This window comes from Nycticebus coucang, chromosome 8 (genome assembly GCF_027406575.1).
Source record: "Nycticebus coucang isolate mNycCou1 chromosome 8, mNycCou1.pri, whole genome shotgun sequence".
Classification (NCBI taxonomy): Eukaryota; Metazoa; Chordata; class Mammalia; order Primates; family Lorisidae; genus Nycticebus; species Nycticebus coucang.
The window spans coordinates 1,118,443-1,135,278 of NC_069787.1; the positions used below are offsets into that span (position 1 = coordinate 1,118,443).

Below are 16,836 nucleotides of genomic sequence, written 5' to 3' on the forward strand. Positions count from 1 at the left end.
TCAGTTCCCAGCTAACAACAGGCAGAGACTCAGGTCAGCTATGTCATACTCTCTGGCTAAAGGAGCACCATCTCGCACACCTAGGATGTTGGGGAGCCCACTCCCATATGGCTTTGTTGGCAGAAGACCCTCTTGGGCCTGCCTGTCTCTCCCTCCAGCTGCATCTCTTTCCCTCTGGTTGCTGCCCTGCTGAGGGGTCCACACACTCCAGTCTCTGCCCTAGTGTCTCTCTGGGGTGTCTGTGTGTGTTCTGCCTGAGCTGCCGCCTGTCTACCTGGCTAGGACTTGGATGTCACTGGTGGTGTGTGGGCACAGCCTGGTAGGGAACTTCTTGCCCTGACAAGCCTTGGTATGGACAAGAGAGAAAGCAAGGCTCTAGAGTCAGCCAGACCTGCAGCCCTTTTCCCCACCTCCATGCTGCAGGCCCTGATGAAGCCTCTTCACTCTCTGGCCTTCCGTGCCCCCAGGCTGTGTGAAGGCAGAGCCTTCACTCTCCTTCACCTCCTTGGCCAAAGGCTGTCCTAACGGCAGCAGGCAGAGGTGGCAGCTTCCAGATCACATTCGTTCTCACAAGAAGGACGGCTGAGGCTTGGAGCCCCACCCCTGCGTCTGAGGGGTCCTGGCAGTAGTCACCTGCTTGCAAGGCTCGTCCTGTGGCTCTGCCTCTCCCGTCTCCTGTCTCTGGCTGGGCGCACCTGTGGTCCCAGCAGGCCTGTGTGCTCCTGTAGGTGCAGGCCAATGTGGAGAAATCACTGACGCTGTTCGGGCAGCTGCTGACCAAAAAGCACTTCCTGCTGACCTTCATCCGCACGCTGGAGGCCCAGCGCAGCTTCTCCATGCGTGACCGGGGGAACGTGGCCTCGCTCATCATGACAGCGCTACAGGGTGAGATGGAGTACGCCACGGGCGTGCTCAAGCAGCTGCTGTCGGACCTCATTGAGAAGAACCTGGAGAGCAAGAACCACCCCAAGCTGCTGCTACGGAGGTGACTGTGCGGTGGGCTCTGTGGGTGTGGCATGGGTGGGGCGTGCTGTGGGGGCGGGACTAGCACTGTGGGTGGGGTGTGGGTGGGGCGTGCTGTGGGGGCGGGACTAGCACTGTGGGTGGGGTATGGGTGGGGTGTGCTGTGGGGGCGGGACTAGCACTGTGGGTGGGGTATGGGCGGGGCGTGCTGTGGGGGCGGGACTAGCACTGTGGGTGTGGCATGGGTGGGGTGTGCTGTGGGGGCGGGACTAGCACTGGGTGGGGCATGGGCGGGGCGTGCTGTGGGGGCGGGACTAGCACTGTGGGTGGGGTATGGGTGGGGCGTGCTGTGGGGGCGGGACTAGCACTGTGGGTGGGGTATGGGCGGGGCGTGCTGTGGGGGCGGGACTAGCACTGTGGGTGTGGCATGGGTGGGGTGTGCTGTGGGGGCGGGACTAGCACTGGGTGGGGCATGGGCGGGGCGTGCTGTGGGGGCGGGACTAGCACTGTGGGTGGGGTATGGGCGGGGTGTGCTGTGGGGGCGGGACTAGCACTGTGGGTGGGGTATGGGTGGGGCGTGCTGTGGGGGCGGGACTAGCACTGTGGGTGGGGTATGGGCGGGGTGTGCTGTGGGGGCGGGACTAGCACTGTGGGTGGGGCATGGGCATGCTGTAGGGGCGGGGCTGGCATTATGGGTAGGGCATGGGCAGAGTTGTGCTGTAGGGTGGGGCTGGGACTGCTGTGGGGGGCCTGCTGTGGTTGTAGGGCTGGCACTGTGGGGGAGAGGGGCTTCTGGGGAAGCAGGCCCAGGCTTCCCACTGCTACAAGCCTGTAGGGCTGGAGGTGCTGTCATGGTGGTTCCTGCTGGGTAGGGGTGGAAGGCATCCCCAGGTCCTGTGAGCAGGCACTTCAGCTGTCACCTTCCTCATCACCAGGTGTTGATAATGAAGACCCAGAAGTGCCAAGCACTGTCTGGGGCTCACTGGTACTAGGCCCTGAGTGTTTGTGTTCAAAGGCTTAGGCTCTAAGGGGAAGTACAGGGGTCTCCATGTCATCCCTTGATGCCTACTCAGGCAGGGCCTTTTGTCAGAGCTACCCACATTCTAGGAGGGGAGTGGAGGGTGGGACAGGTTTGGTGGGTAGCCCTGTGCCTCCTGAGCAGATAGAATGACACCACTTTGCCTGGTTCTGTGCCCCTAGGACGGAGTCAGTGGCGGAGAAGATGTTGACCAACTGGTTCACCTTTCTCTTGTACAAGTTCCTAAAGGTAGGCAGGGGCTGGAGGAAGAGAGTGGGTGTCAGGCAGAGTGACAGGTGAGAGAATACAGAGATGGGAGCTGGGGCTCAGAGGGCAGCACTGGAGGATAGACAGCAGATGGGGTCTCAGCCGGGCACTGGCACAGGGGGTTGGCCCCCAGGGCACAGGACCTTTGGCTCCTCTCCTACCACCCTTCTTCTGAGGCTGTCCACTCTTCTCCTAGCCCACTGGGACAGGTGTGGGAGTTTGGATGCTGGGCCAAGTCTATGCTGTGCCCTGGAGCTGCTAAGGAGGAGGAGGGTGCCTGGGCAGGGGTCTCCGGGTCCAGCACTCACTACTGGGTCAGCCTAGGGAGGTTTCCAGGGACTCTAACCTGTTGCCCATGGTGGGGAGTGGGTGGCTGTACTGGGTTTTCCCAGTGGTTGTCCCTTGGACCAACTGCTGCACCCCTACAGACAGGCACTGGCTATCCACAGAACAGGTGGAGGCCAGAGGTTGCAGACTGCAGACCCCAGGTGGACCTTAGTCCAGGTGGGCTTTATTGAGTTGAGTTGGCTACTAGTTTTGGTACTGGGAGATTGTACAGACCCAGGTGACTGGTTTCCCTTGAAAGATCTGAAGGCTTGGGGGGCAGACCCACATTCTAGGAGGTGGGAAACGTTCAGCATGTGTGTTAAGTGTGTGCTTCCTGCCTAGTCTCTGTGGCCCCCAGCGACCGGAGTCAGTGCCTTGTGTCTCTGCTGGCCAGAGGGGCACTCACTGTCCCTTAGCAGGGTGCTAAGCTTGCAGTGATGGGCACACAGATGGTGCACAGGCAGGGCCCCTGGCGAGGCATCCTCACTCACTGTGAGGAGACACAGTAGATAGGAAACATGGGAGACAGGACCAGGAGTAGAGTGAGCAGAGCAGGGAGGGAGAGAACTGAGCAGAGGTGTGAGGGGCCAGGCCCGTGAGGGGACAGCTGGGGAGAAGGCCCAGGTGGGCAAGTGGACAGGCTGCGTGGGGCTCATCCATCTGAGCCATCTCAGGGCATGGTGAATGTCCAATAAATGGTAGCATTGTTGTTATGTAGGACTAGTGGCAGATAACACAAAGTTGTGCATGTCCTGTAAAAAGGAAGTTCTATGAAAACTGCTTACTTTATTTACACGCTCATCAAGTTAGGCTCTGTAACCAAAAAAAAGGCAATCAAGAGTAGAGTTTGATGTAGGCTGGGTTCAGGCTACATCTTAGGGTATATTGCCCCCTATTTCATCTTGATTTTCCACACTCAGAGAAATAGGATTCAATCCAGCAAATCCAGTCTGAGATCCGAAGTTGAGAATGGGTTTCATTTCATTAGACTGTGTAGACAAAGGTCCAGCTTTGGGAAAGCTGGCAGAGCATGGCCTCCCCCATGACGTCACAAGCCAGGAAAGTTGTTTTGTGGGGGCAGTGGAAAGGTTGTTCTTGGGGTCTGCAGGGCAGGGCTCCTTGTGGATGGGTGGCTGCATTTCTGAGGGGTGCCAAGGGATGTATGGGGAAGTGGAGGGAGGTCACGTAGGGGGTGGGAGTGCACGAAGGGTGCAGGCTGAGCACTGGGGCTCTCAGCCACACTGACCCACCTCCCCCTACATCGGCAGTGAGGCTCAGCAGGCAGGGGCAGGGCCAAGGCCAAGTGGTAAAGATAGATTTTAAGATTTTTTTAAGATAGATTTTAGAGCACTTGTAGGTTCCTAGTGAAATGGAACATAATGTATAGAGCTTCCCCATGTGCACCTGCCCCCACACCCCACACCCCACAGCCTCCGCCACTGTCGGCACCCCATCAGAGGGTTGCACCTTGGTTGGCATTTCAGTGTCACACAGAGTCCATAGTTGATGTGAAGTTCATCCCTGGTGTGCTACATTCTGTGGGTCTGTAGTTGATAGGATGGTTCACCCCTGGTGTGGTATATTCTGTGGATCTGTAGTTGGTGTGTGGGTCAACCCTGGCATGGTGTGTTCTGTGGGTCCATAGTTGATAAAAGAGTTCACCCTAGCATGGTGCATTCTGTGGGTCCGTAGTTGATATGAGGGTTTACCTTGGTGTGATGCATTCTGTGGGTCTGTAGTTGATGTGAGGGTTCACCCTGATGTGGTGCATTCTGTGGGTCCGTAGTTGATATCAGGGTTCACCCTGATGTGGTGCATTCTGTGGGTCCGTAGTTGATGTGAGGGTTCACACTGGTGTGATGCATTCTGTGGGTCCGTAGTTGCTGTGAGGGTTCACCCTGGCGTGGTACATTCTGTGGGTCTGTAGTTGATGTGAGGGTTCACACTGGTGTGGTACATTCTGTGGGTCTGTAGTTGATGTGAGGGTTCACCCTGGTGTGATGCATTCTGTGGGTCCATAGTTGATGTGAGGGTTCACCCTGATGTGGTACATTCTGAGGGTCCATAGTTGACATGAGGGTCACCCTGGTGTGGTGTATTCTGTGGGTCTGTAGGTGACACAGGGGTCACCCCGGGCATTGTATATTCTGTGGGTCCGTAGTTGGTGTGTGGGTCAACCCTGGTATGGTGTGTTCTATGGGTCCATAGTTGATAAAAGAGTTCACCCTAGCATGGTGCATTCTGTGGGTCCATAGTTGATGTGAGGGTTCACACTGGTGTGATGCATTCTGTAGGTCCATAGTTGATGTGAGGGTTCACACTGGTGTGGTACATTCTGTGGGTCTGTAGTTCATGTGAGGGTTCACACTGGCGTGGTACAGTCTGTGGGTCCGTAGTTGATGTGAGAGTTCACACTGGCGTGATACATTCTGTGGGTCCGTAGTTGATGTGAGGGTTCACACTGGTGTGGTACATTCTGAGGGTCCATAGTTGACATGAGGGTCACCCCTGGTGTGGTATATTCTGTGGGTCTGTAGGTGACACAAGGGTCACCCCGGGCATTGTATATTCTGTGGGTCCATAGTTGATGTGCATTTTGTGGCTCTGTGCGTGTGTCACCACTGTAGCATCACGCAGAGTAGTGTCACTGCCTAACAGTCCTCCACCCTCTCCATCTATTCTCCCCCTACCCCACTCTAGCCCCAGCCACACTCATCCATCTGCCTAGCATTTGTTTTTCTCAGATGTTGTATAGTTAGAATCACACAGCATGAGGGTCTTCTCAGATTTGCTTCTTTCACTTAATCATATGCATTTAAAGTTCCTTCATTTCTTTTCATGGTTTGGTAGCTCATTTCTATTATTGTGATAAAATCCACATGACAGATTTTACCATCTCAGCTATTTTTAAGTAGTAGTGCAGTGGTGCCAAATATATGCAGAGTGTGGAGCCGTGACTACCTGCCATCTCTGTAACTCTTTTCATCTTGTAAAACTGAAACTCTGCCCTCTTAAACACTTAACTCCCCTCTTCCCCATCATTCTCTCTGTCTCTGTGAATTTGACTGCACTAGGTACTTGATTCTACTATGTAAGTGGAATCACACACTATTTGTCCTTTTGTGACCGGCTTGACATTTCACTTAGTGTACTGTGGAAACAACCCCAGCATCCATTAACAGAGGAGTGGATAAACACAGTCATCCATCCGTGCAATGCATTATTACTCAGCCTTAAGTAAGGGAGGAAATTCTTGAGAATGCAGGTTTGTTTGTTTGTTAGAAACAGGATCTTACTCTGTCACACAGGGTGGAGTGCAGTGCACAGCCATAACTCTCTGTAACCTTGAACTCCCAGCCTCAAGTGGTCTTCCCCTTTCAGTCTCCTGAATAACTGTGGTTGTACATCACCATACCTGGCTAATTTTTCAATTTTTTGTACAGACAGAGTCTCTTTGTTACGCAGGCTGACCTCATACTCCTGGGCTCAAGTGATCTTCTCACCTTGGCCTCCTACAGCACTAGGATTACAGGCAATGAGCTATTTACCCAGCCACAATATCCAGACTCTTTTTAACCAACAACCTATATCTTTTTTATCCCTTGATGTCTGTAGAAACAAAAGCTATAACTAGCACGGTGACTCCTGTGCATGTGAGCACATTTGCACGGCCAGCAGTGCCTCCACCCTGCACTTCTGGTGGTGACACCATTAGTGTTTTCACACCTGCCCTCCTAGGCTGGATTCTAGACTGAAGCAAATATCTATGCTAGAGCGTGCTCTTAATATTAAGAAGAAATCCTAGTAGTAGAGCTTTTTTCTTTTTAGACAGAGGGATTTTGGGTGTGTGTGTGTGTGTGTTTTTTTTTTTTTTTTAATAGCACACACTATGCCCTGCACCTCCCTCCCCCTCCCTTGGACATTTAATAGCACACACTATGCCCTGCACCTCACTCCCCCTCCCCTTGGACAAAGTGTTAGCCCACCTGTACAGGTAAGGACGGAGGTGTTGTTCTTGTGCTTCTGGTCACGGCATGCTGTTCTGCGATGTGGATGTCTGGTCACTTGTTCACTGTCACACTGCTGCTGGATGGAGGGCCGGGCCGAGACCTTAGCCGGCTTTCCTGTGCACTGTCTTTCCTTGCTGTATTAATGTGTAAGTGGATTTCTGAGAGATTGAGTACAGCACTCAGCCACGTTCACAGGTGATACCTGCTGCCGTGGTGTCCTACAAGAAAGGTGGTCCCAGTGTGGTGTCTGAGAATCTTACCCACGCCTGGGATGGAACTTGCTTTCTCAGCCTCATTCACTTTTGCCACTCTGAGAAGCTCAGATGGACAGGTTGTTGCTTTAGCTGGCGTTTCTTTAACAAGATGAGCATCTTTTCACATGCTTGATCAGCTACTTTTATTTTTCTTTGAAGCTAAGTTGCTATTTTTATCCTTGCCTGCTTTTCTAGGGCTTTTTCTTTCAGTAGTTAGTTTTAAAAAATACTTCCTGTCTTTTACAGCTCCTCTGTCGCTCTAGAAAGTGATTTTTATTTGTGTGTGGTGTGAGGTAGGGATCTAACTTGATCTCCCCACCGCCATGGATAAGTGCTTGTCCTAACATCATTTACTGAATTCCCCATACTTGTTATCTTTGTGCTGAAAAAGCAGCACTTTGTGTTGGGCAGTTTCTTTCTAGGCATTCAGGGCTGAGGCAAGGAAGAGTCTGAAGTGGTCACCTTTCCTCTTTATTGTCATTGTGTAAGGACCTGAGGGCCCTGAGAGGGAAGACTTGGTGAGGTTGGAGTCCTGGGCCTTCCTCCCCCCTCACCTCTGAGGGCCACGATTCTTCCTTTGCACCATCTGGGCCCACCTTGTAGAAGTGGTCGGAGGTGGCAGGGGAGCCTGCTGTCCCCTCTGAGGACACCTGGCTATTAAGGAGCAGATGGATCTAGGTTTAAATCCTGACTTCTCTAGTTATTGGCTATGTATCCTTGAGCTGATAGCCTCACTCCCCTGACCCCAGAGACTGTAGCTTCGCCCCTTTCACCCTCTGAGGTCCAGGCCTGGGAATCCTCTAGGGGTATCTGGTCTTAGGAAACCCCGCAGGGTTCTTGTCCTCTGGTCAACCTCCAGGAAGAGAGGTAGCTGGGAGTGTCTCTGCATCCAGATCCCCACCCCTTGCTGCTTCTTGTGGCTGACTTAGTGAAGCTAAGTTCACAAAGGAAACATGATTTGAAAGGCAGGTGTGCTGTGGGAGTTCTGGGACAACCCATGCTTGCCACCACTCTTAGCAGCTGTCCTCTAATTACTTCAGATGCTAATGGGGGAGCATCTGGGGGCGGGGGGGACAGGATTGCCTGGGCCTGCCAGTGGTGGGAGTGCTCATACCCTCAGACCACCTTCAGGTGCCTGCGACCTGCAGAGGACCCTGTGCCCACAGGCTGTGGCAGGGATCCACTTGTGCGATGCACACAGCCAGTCTGGACACTGTTGTCAGGAGCAGCCTTCAAGGCCAGTGGGACCGGGCTGACCTCTAGCCAGTCAGCTTTCTCCACTGTGCTGTAGGCATGTGAACCTTCCCTTGCGTAACTCTGCATGTATTCAGTTTGTTCACCAAGGTCGTGCACTTGGCCCGGTGCTGGGTGCTGGGAATGTGGACAAGCCTGATGTGCTCCAGACCTCTGGGGGTTTGGCAGAAAAATGAATAGGATCATTTCAGAGAGTGGCAGGTGTCGGGGGCGGGGGAGTGGGGTGGGTAAGAGACCATGGAGGCCGTGATATGGTTGGGTACTTAGGGAGAATTTTTCTGCGTGGGGGCATATCCGATTGAGTCCTGTGAGACCCATAAAGACATGGGCATAGATTTCTGATTATAGGGACTGTAACTGCAGAGGCCTAAGGTAGGAACAGGCCTTGTGGCTACACTGTGAGGAGCCAGAGCTTGCATGGCTAGAGGTAGGGGCAGAGCAACCCTCACCAGGGGCCACCCACACATACTCTGAGGCCCACCAGCCCTGGGCTGTGGGCTCCTGTGCTGGGTACAGCTGGGGTTGATGTGTTTCCACTGGTGATTACACCATGTGTCTTGAGTGATGCAGGGAGTCCAGCAGGTGAGTCCCTCAGTGTCTGACAGATCACAGTTACAGTTAGCATGATGTGGCAAAGGGTCCACCCGTGCTGTGAGCTGTGGGAGCTTTGCCCTGAGTGCAGGGTGCTGCGAGCCCTGGTGGCCTCAGTCAGGCACCAGGGAGGGGTCCACTGAGGTCTGAGCCAGGCAGACTTCTGGGCAGAGCCGGCCACCTGGGTCTTCTTTGGTGTAGACCCTACTTAGTCATGTTGTGTCCTCTGACGCGTCCTGGGTGCCCCCTCACTGTCATCTGATTTAGAATTTTCACTTTGGCACTCAGGAGGGTGACAGGTCTGTTTTCTAACTGATATTCTTAGACAGTATTTGCTGGGCTTTGGGCTCAAGCATACACTTGGCTCCTAAGAAGAGTCTGGAAAGGTGGTCTGTTTCTGCCTGTGGGGGATGGTCTGGGTGACACTGGGGAGGACTGAGGGCTGGATGGGGGACAGGAAGTGGGGTGTCGGCCAGCCTTGCCCCCGCTGCAGGAGTGTGCTGGGGAGCCGCTGTTCATGCTGCACTGCGCCATCAAGCAGCAGATGGAGAAGGGCCCCATCGACGCCATCACGGGAGAGGCACGCTACTCCCTGAGCGAGGACAAGCTCATCCGGCAGCAGATCGATTACAAGACGCTGGTGAGCGGCTGCGCCCCTGCCCGGGGACCGCCCAGTTGGGAGGTGGGACTGATGTGGCCGCCCCACCCCCACAGACCCTGAACTGTGTGAACCCTGAGAATGAGAACGCCCCGGAGGTGCCGGTGAAGGGGCTGAACTGCGACACAGTGACCCAGGTCAAGGAGAAGCTGCTAGACGCTGTCTACAAGGGTGTGCCCTACTCCCAGCGGCCCAAGGCTGGGGACATGGACCTGGGTGAGCAGCAGGCGGGTGTGGTGGGTCCTCAGGCCCCATCCACCTGCACCAGGTGATGTCTGGACAGGTGGGCCTGTGTGTGCCGGGCAGGAGCAGGGCATCTGGAGCTCAGTGCCAAGGGGAGAGGTGCCCAGCAGCCCTGCCCTCCTCCCTACAGAGTGGCGCCAAGGCCGCATGGCGCGCATCATCCTTCAGGACGAGGATGTCACCACCAAGATTGACAATGACTGGAAGAGGCTGAACACGCTGGCTCATTACCAGGTGACCCGGCCTCCTCCCCACAGGCCCCACAGCAGCATGGTACCAGGGTCAGGAGCCTTGAGCTGGAGGATGGCCCATCCTTTCAGAGAGAAAAGGGACACAGGCAGGCACGCGCATCTGTGGGCCACCCCAAGCCCTGTGTTGGGCTGGTGGGGCCTCCCAGTGGCTCCAGAGCTATCCCGATGGGGAAGCTGAGGCTGAGTGGTGAGGTGCACAGCACCAAGGTGGTCACTGGGTCTCGATGGGCGAGCAGGGCCCTGGCATCACAGTGGCATCTTGATGGTCATGTTGTCCCTGCCTCTGCCCACAGGTGACAGACGGGTCCTCGGTGGCACTGGTGCCCAAGCAGACTTCTGCCTACAACATCTCCAACTCTTCCACCTTCACCAAGTCCCTCAGCAGATACGGTGAGGGCGGGCAGCTGGTGGACAGGACTCTGCAGTGGGCCAGGGCGGGCAGGGCGGGGGGGCTGTCAAGGCCCATCCCTCACGTTCTGTAGCCCAGGCCTCTTTCCCTGCTGCACTTGTCCATATTCACTCATGCGGCCTCCTTGGTGTCACTGGCCATCCCCAAAAAATTTAGGGAGGAGTGGGGTGCTGTCTGCAGCTTTCAGATGAGGACCCTGAGGCTTAGGTGGGGGTGCTGCCCCTCAGAGGCAGGGCGGGTGCCGTGTGGGCTGTGGCTGACAGCCCGGTGCCGCAGAGAGCATGCTGCGCACGGCCAGCAGTCCCGACAGCCTGCGCTCCCGCACACCCATGATCACGCCGGACCTGGAGAGCGGCACCAAACTGTGGCACCTGGTGAAGAACCATGACCATCTGGACCAGCGCGAGGGTGACCGTGGCAGCAAGATGGTGTCAGAGATCTACCTGACTCGGCTGCTAGCCACCAAGGTGGGTGGGGGTGCTCGTGGGGAACATAGGGATGGCTGGACGAGCTCGGAAGGTGCCCCTTGTCCTCTGCTCATTCTGCCCACCTGCCTGGGTCACCCGGGAGGTGAGGGCAGCTGGCAGAGCCTCTGGAGCTCTGTGCCCTTGCCCACCTGCAGGGCACACTGCAGAAGTTTGTGGATGACCTATTTGAGACCATCTTCAGCACGGCGCACCGGGGCTCAGCTCTGCCCCTGGCTATCAAGTACATGTTCGACTTCCTGGACGAGCAGGCCGACAAGCACCAGATCCACGACGCCGACGTGCGGCACACCTGGAAGAGCAACTGGTAGCTGCGGGTGGGGCCTGCCCAGGGCCCGGGGTCGGGGCACCGCCAGGTGCAGCCTGGGCTGAGCCACCCTGAGTGCGGGATCTGGCCCTGTTCTAGCTGTCCAGTCCGCACCAGGGTCTGGCACACCCTCTGCTCCAGCTTTTAGGAGCCTCTGCCTCTGCTTCCCGAGAGTAGCATGCAGGTGTGAATACGGGCTGCATCCTGAGTAATGAGGCTCAGTGGGCCAGCCCTGAGCTAGCCAGTTGTGGTGACAGTAGCAGAGGGCCGGCAGCATGCTTAGTACTCACCTGTGTACGGCCCTTACAGCCCCACTGGCGTGCAGGGTCCGTGTGTGTGTGCATCTGGGCTCAGCCCCCTTTCAAGCATTACTCTGAGGGCGCCAGTGTCCAGGAACCCAGAGGGGAGGCTGCATGGCCATGGCTGGGTAGCAGGGGGCACTCACTGAGAAGCCCTGAGCCTTGCTGGGCTTCAGTTTCCCCATCTACACAGACGTCCACACCCACTTTGGAGATCAGAGCCAGGAGGGCGGTGAGGGCAACTCCATGCCCTGTGCTGCTCAGAAGGGGAACTGAGGCCCAGAGGGGGGCAGCTTCCCCTCTGTTGTGACTGACCGTGAGCCTGGGCCTGCCTACCGCAGCCTGCCCCTGCGCTTCTGGGTGAATGTGATCAAGAATCCACAGTTCGTGTTCGACATTCACAAGAACAGCATCACAGATGCCTGCCTGTCGGTGGTGGCCCAGACCTTCATGGACTCCTGCTCCACGTCCGAGCACAAGCTGGGCAAGGACTCACCCTCCAATAAGCTGCTCTATGCCAAGGACATCCCCAACTACAAGAGCTGGGTGGAGAGGTGGGCAGGGCAGCGGGGGCGGGGGAGGGGTAGTTTGCCACCCTACCCTGCTCACACACAACCCTCCCCCACCGGCCTGTTGACAGGTATTACTCAGACATTGCCAAGATGCCAGCCATCAGCGACCAGGACATGAGCGCATACCTGGCCGAGCAGTCACGGCTGCACCTCAGCCAGTTCAACAGCATGAGCGCCTTGCATGAAATCTACTCTTATATCACCAAGTACAAGGACGAGGTGCGTCGTGCTGTGGAGAGGGCCCACTGCTCTGCCTTTGGTCTGCTAGTCCTCCCTTAAGCATCCAGGCTGCTGGACACCTGCTTTGGCTCCAGTGGGGCTTTGTGGGGGTGGGGTACAGGGGAGCGGGTGGCAGCATCATTCCCGGGGGAGAATCTGGGTCATGAGTGGGCCTGTCACAAGATTCATTGGGTGGGGTGGACCTCTTCAGGCCTAGGTACAGACCCACTGAGCAGGGGCGCTGGGGGTCTAAAGTGGGGGGAACAGTCTTGCTGAGCCAACTGGAGGGGGCCGGCGGGGCTATGGGAGGCCCAGGGCTGAGGCTAGAACTTTGAGGGCATTAGAACTGAGAGCTCAGTAGAACTCTGGGCTAAGTCAGCATGGAAGCTATCTGTCGAACAGAGGGGACTTCAGGCAGAGGCTATGGTCAGCACAGGAGGGGTCATGGACAGGCAGTCAGGCCTCTGAGGGGAAGGGAGGAACAGTCGGAGGAGGTGGCAGCCATGCCAGAGCAGGTGTGGGTATAAAAGCTGGAGGTCCTGGGGTGCACACTGCACAGGGAGGGGGCAGAGGCTCTCTGGGGAGCAGTGCAGGGAGGGGCATGGAACCTGGGGAGGCACTGGCTGGGGGCTCAGAGCCATTGTTCTGGAGACGAGGGTAGGAATGATGACGGGTCATTCTCCACACTGAGGTCCTGGGGACAAAGGGGCTGAATCTCTGTGTGTGCCCCATTGTTACCGGACACCGCTGTTGCCTTGCAGATCCTAACGGCCCTGGAGAAGGATGAGCAGGCGCGGCGGCAGCGGCTGCGGAGCAAGCTGGAGCAGGTGGTGGACACCATGGCCCTGAGTGGCTAAGCTTGGCTGGTTACCTAGCAGGAGGCGGCTTGAGAGGGCGGCAGAGCAGGAACCTCAGCAGCCCTCACCCTGTGCAGAGTGCCCGGGGCACTATAGCGTCTTCAGTGGCTCAGTGCCCTCTTGGCCCCCTGCTTCGTTCCACCAGGCTGGGGGCCTGGTTTTTCTTGGTGTGGATGTGACGGGACCTGCTGAGCCATTGCTGCTCCCACAGCTGCCGGGAGAGCACAGGGGCCGGGCCAGCCCTCCCTGGGGGCCTTCGCTACCTGGCAGGAGCTGTCCAGAGGATTTCATGGGACAAAGGACAGCCTCGAGGGGCTGCGGGGTACAGCCAGACCCTCCAGAGGGAGAGGCGGCTAGCTTGGGCTGCACCCTCGAAGTCGGGACACGGGCTGGGGACGTGAGCAGTTCTTGGCCTCCTGTGCTGCCAGCAGCCTGCAGAGTCTTAAATGTCTAGGGGACTAGCTGGTGGCTAGAGGGAGGGCAGGCCACCCACTGTCTGCATCCAGCACTCCCATGCGCTCTGTGCTGCTACCATCCTCAGATTCACCGCGTGCTCTGCGCGGCCGAGGCCAGAGCGCCATGTTCACCTTACCCCATAGAGGCCCGCTGCCCTCCTATGGAGGGGTGCAGGCTGGCGCCGCTCACCACTCCCGAGGGACTTCCAGACAGACTAGACTCCCTCTCTGTCCTCAGGGCTGTGGCTCTGGGAGCCCTGGACCAGGGGCTCCAGGCCACAGAGCACACGTTCCCATTATTTATTCCCCTCTACATCTCCTGTCAGGGCCGGCCAGGGCAGCTGCCTGTGAGGTGGACCGAGCTCCCCTCTGGGGCTCCCGAGGGAAGCCCCGACCACGCCCCCTTCCTTCCCTCTCTCCTGCTGCCCCAGCAGCTTCCAGTGTGGCATCTCAGCAGTCTCCTGACCCCTCCAGAGCAGTGGGTCATCTGGGGACCGTTTTGTGTTGAAGGCGAAAATCCTGTGCTGCTCTCTGCTTGGGCTGCAGGCCAGGGCAGGGCCCCTCCAGCCACTTTTCTGGCCTGGAGCCATTCAGGCTGGAAGCAGCTGGCAGTGACCAGAGGGCCTAGAGGCTGGCTGTGTCCACCCTGCCCTCAGCAAGAGAGAACACATTTTTAAAAGAAACCTGTACATATATATATGTATATATATATATGGCGCTCGCCTCAGTGTCCAGCCCCAGTGGGGTCCTGTATAGTTATCTGAAGGAGAAGAAATTTTAAATTAGAGTAAGAAAATTCAGGCAGTGGGAAAGCAATACCAAATGGTTGCAGAAAAAGTGGCCAGAGTTCCCTGGAGTGGAGCACTCGAGCCCAGGCCCCTCGGCCTGCAGCTTGCTCTGTTTTCGTTTGACGTGAAAAGGAAAGAGCTTCTTGCTGATCCCCTGAGAGCGTCCAGGGCCTGGGATTATGCATGATCGTGCTAGCGTTTAGTCTGAGTTGATCTTTTTAAATCTGCAAATGTTGAATACTAGAGGTTGTTAGACCCTTTTTTATGTTTTTTAATTAATTGGTCACTTGTAAAAGCAAACAAATGGCCATCCCCTTTTCAAGGTCACTTTTTGATGGTACTAAAGATTCCCACGGACTTTAAGGGACAGCTAACTGTGGCCAGACCAAGTCTTGGTACCTCGACCCCACCCCAGGGGAAGAGCACTCTGCCCCCATGGGCTGCCAGTCTTGGGGTCCTTCCCTCTCAAGCAGCACGAGCCAGACTGGACAGCGTGGACACCACGAAGGAGCTGCCCCCTCACACGGAGGTTGGTGTGAAATTGGTGAACTGCTGACTCAGGGAGCTCCTCGACCCCACGGGGCACCGTGGCAGGGTTCGGCACCTGCTGCCATCGTGCCCAACTCTTCTCCCTGTCCCTGCCCACTGCAGGTGGAGGCGCACTCCCTGGGCAGACCTGGGTGGCTAGAGCTGAGGCCAGTCAGCTCCCTGGGATTTTGCCTCCCTTCTGATGCCGCCTGGCTGTGCCTGGGTGAGACCCTTGGTTTCCCCCAAAGTCTTCCCTGGACACTGGCTTCAAATTGAAGCCGTGGTTCTTCTAGCTCTGCATGGATCAGGCAGGGACTGCTCAGCTCCTGCATCACCACCTTCAGAATCCATTCTAGCCCTTACCCTTCCTTAGACCTCCCGCCCTGGCCCCTCATGGCCCTGCCAGGCTGCCCTGTCCACTTGGAACAGTAGTGGGCACAGGAGTGGTCATGGAGGAGGTATGCCTGCTGGCCTTGCCAGAGTGGCACCTGCAGGAGTGTGTGGCTGCCGCAGAACACACGGCCATGTCTAGCTGTAAGCACTTTAGCAGTACCTGTTTACATACAAGCTGACCAGCCTGATGCTAGCCGTGCTGTCTGCCCAGTACAGCAGGTCTCCGAGCAGCCCCGCCAGCCCCACAGCTTCCTGCCTTGTCATGGAGCTAGGCTCCAGTGTCCTCTCTAGTTCCCATAGTTCTCTAGGTCCTCCTAGTTCTGCAGAACCCTGGAGCCAGGCTCAGGCACCCACTGTTACTTCCTGCCTGCCAGGGGGCTCTGATCCTGAGCTCCGGAACTGGCAGGGGTCCTGTGGGAACCAGGGTTGGAGTGTGCTGTGGACCAGGAGTGCTCTCTCAGGCCCTTGTCTGCAGGGAGCCTGTGCTGCAATGCAGGGAAAGCCACACCCTCCCGGCCTGGCTCAGACACTGCTGCTACCACCACCTGTGCCGCCTGCTTCTCGCAGCCCTCCCATCCCACGCACTCAGTGCTTCCCTTTAGCCGCCTGCGTCTGGTCTCAGGAGTGCCCTGGACAGCTCTCGCCTCGGCCTGGGAGCCCGGCCTCTCCATATACCTCGAGTTTCCCTGCACTCTGCAGCCCAAGACCACCAGACCCTGACTCGCCTTTCGCTGGCCTGCAGGGCCAGGGGACCCCAAGACCCACAGCGTTGAGTCCCAGCACCAGCCTGGCATACTATGTTCCACAGAGGGCCTGGAACGGCCTCCTGCCACCCCTGGGCTGACCTTGCTGTGAGGGCCTCTGCCCTGTATGCCTCCCAGTTCCTCTGGATTTGATGGCTCACCTTGTTGGTGCTACACAAGCTAGATTCGATATATTTAGAGAAAGAGAAAGATATTTTTAAGATGAAGCCCACAACTAGCTGTCCTTTAATGCCACAGAACCCCAAACCAAGAGAAGAGCAATCACTTGGACGGTCTGAGCTGACCCTTAGCTATGGCTTCTCACAGAAGCAGCTTAGCTGCCCAGGCTCAGCCTTCAGATGTGTATATATACTGCTATTTCCTATTTTACTGTCTTCAGATTTAGTACTTGTAAATAAACACACACATTAAGGAGAGATTAAACATTTTTGCTAAAGCTTATGACTCCCGGCCTTCCTTGTTGGGAGGTGTGTTTGTGGGGAGGTTTCCAAGACCAGGAGGCAGGGTTGGGTCAGCAGCTCCCTGGACTTTCAGGTGCCACTGGTTCTGCTGCCCACAGGGCTTTGAAGGACTTCAGGTAGGCTGATTAGACAGTCTGAGAATGGCTCTTGCCACAAAGGCAGTAGCACCTGGGACTATAACTGGCCACCTCTGCACCAGCAGACCCCTGGGGGGTCCAAGGCACCTGAGCTGTGGCCGTGTTCCTTTTGCTGGAGTCTGAGCTGGGGCCCCTTATCCCAGTGACATACCGAGGTCCTTGGTGAAACTAAGGACCAGGACCTGAGCCCCACCAGAGCCCTCTGGTCCAGGCTTGGGCAGTGGTTCCCGGTCCTGCTGTGAGGCAAGAGTCCCAAGGTGCCTTATGAAATGAAATGCAGATTCTGGGCAGCCCAGGGGCCATGGCCAGCAGCAGGGGTGACCTGA

The 16,836-nt window shown here is 56.6% G+C and overlaps 1 protein-coding gene across 1 annotated transcript in view; it reads left to right on the top strand.

Annotated features, from left to right (window-relative positions):
• Positions 1-16,343, top strand: part of PLXNA1 (plexin A1) — a 52,451-nt gene extending 36,108 nt beyond the window's left edge. The window contains exons 22-32 of the mRNA XM_053599512.1: positions 729-985; positions 2,164-2,230; positions 9,178-9,324; positions 9,399-9,558; positions 9,716-9,819; positions 10,130-10,226; positions 10,522-10,712; positions 10,868-11,037; positions 11,678-11,890; positions 11,977-12,127; positions 12,889-16,343. Coding sequence (XP_053455487.1) covers positions 729-985; positions 2,164-2,230; positions 9,178-9,324; positions 9,399-9,558; positions 9,716-9,819; positions 10,130-10,226; positions 10,522-10,712; positions 10,868-11,037; positions 11,678-11,890; positions 11,977-12,127; positions 12,889-12,984 — 1,653 coding nt within the window. The 3' untranslated portion in view covers positions 12,985-16,343. The remainder of the gene's footprint in view (positions 1-728; positions 986-2,163; positions 2,231-9,177; positions 9,325-9,398; positions 9,559-9,715; positions 9,820-10,129; positions 10,227-10,521; positions 10,713-10,867; positions 11,038-11,677; positions 11,891-11,976; positions 12,128-12,888) is intronic.
• The last annotated feature ends 493 nt before the right edge of the window (positions 16,344-16,836 follow it).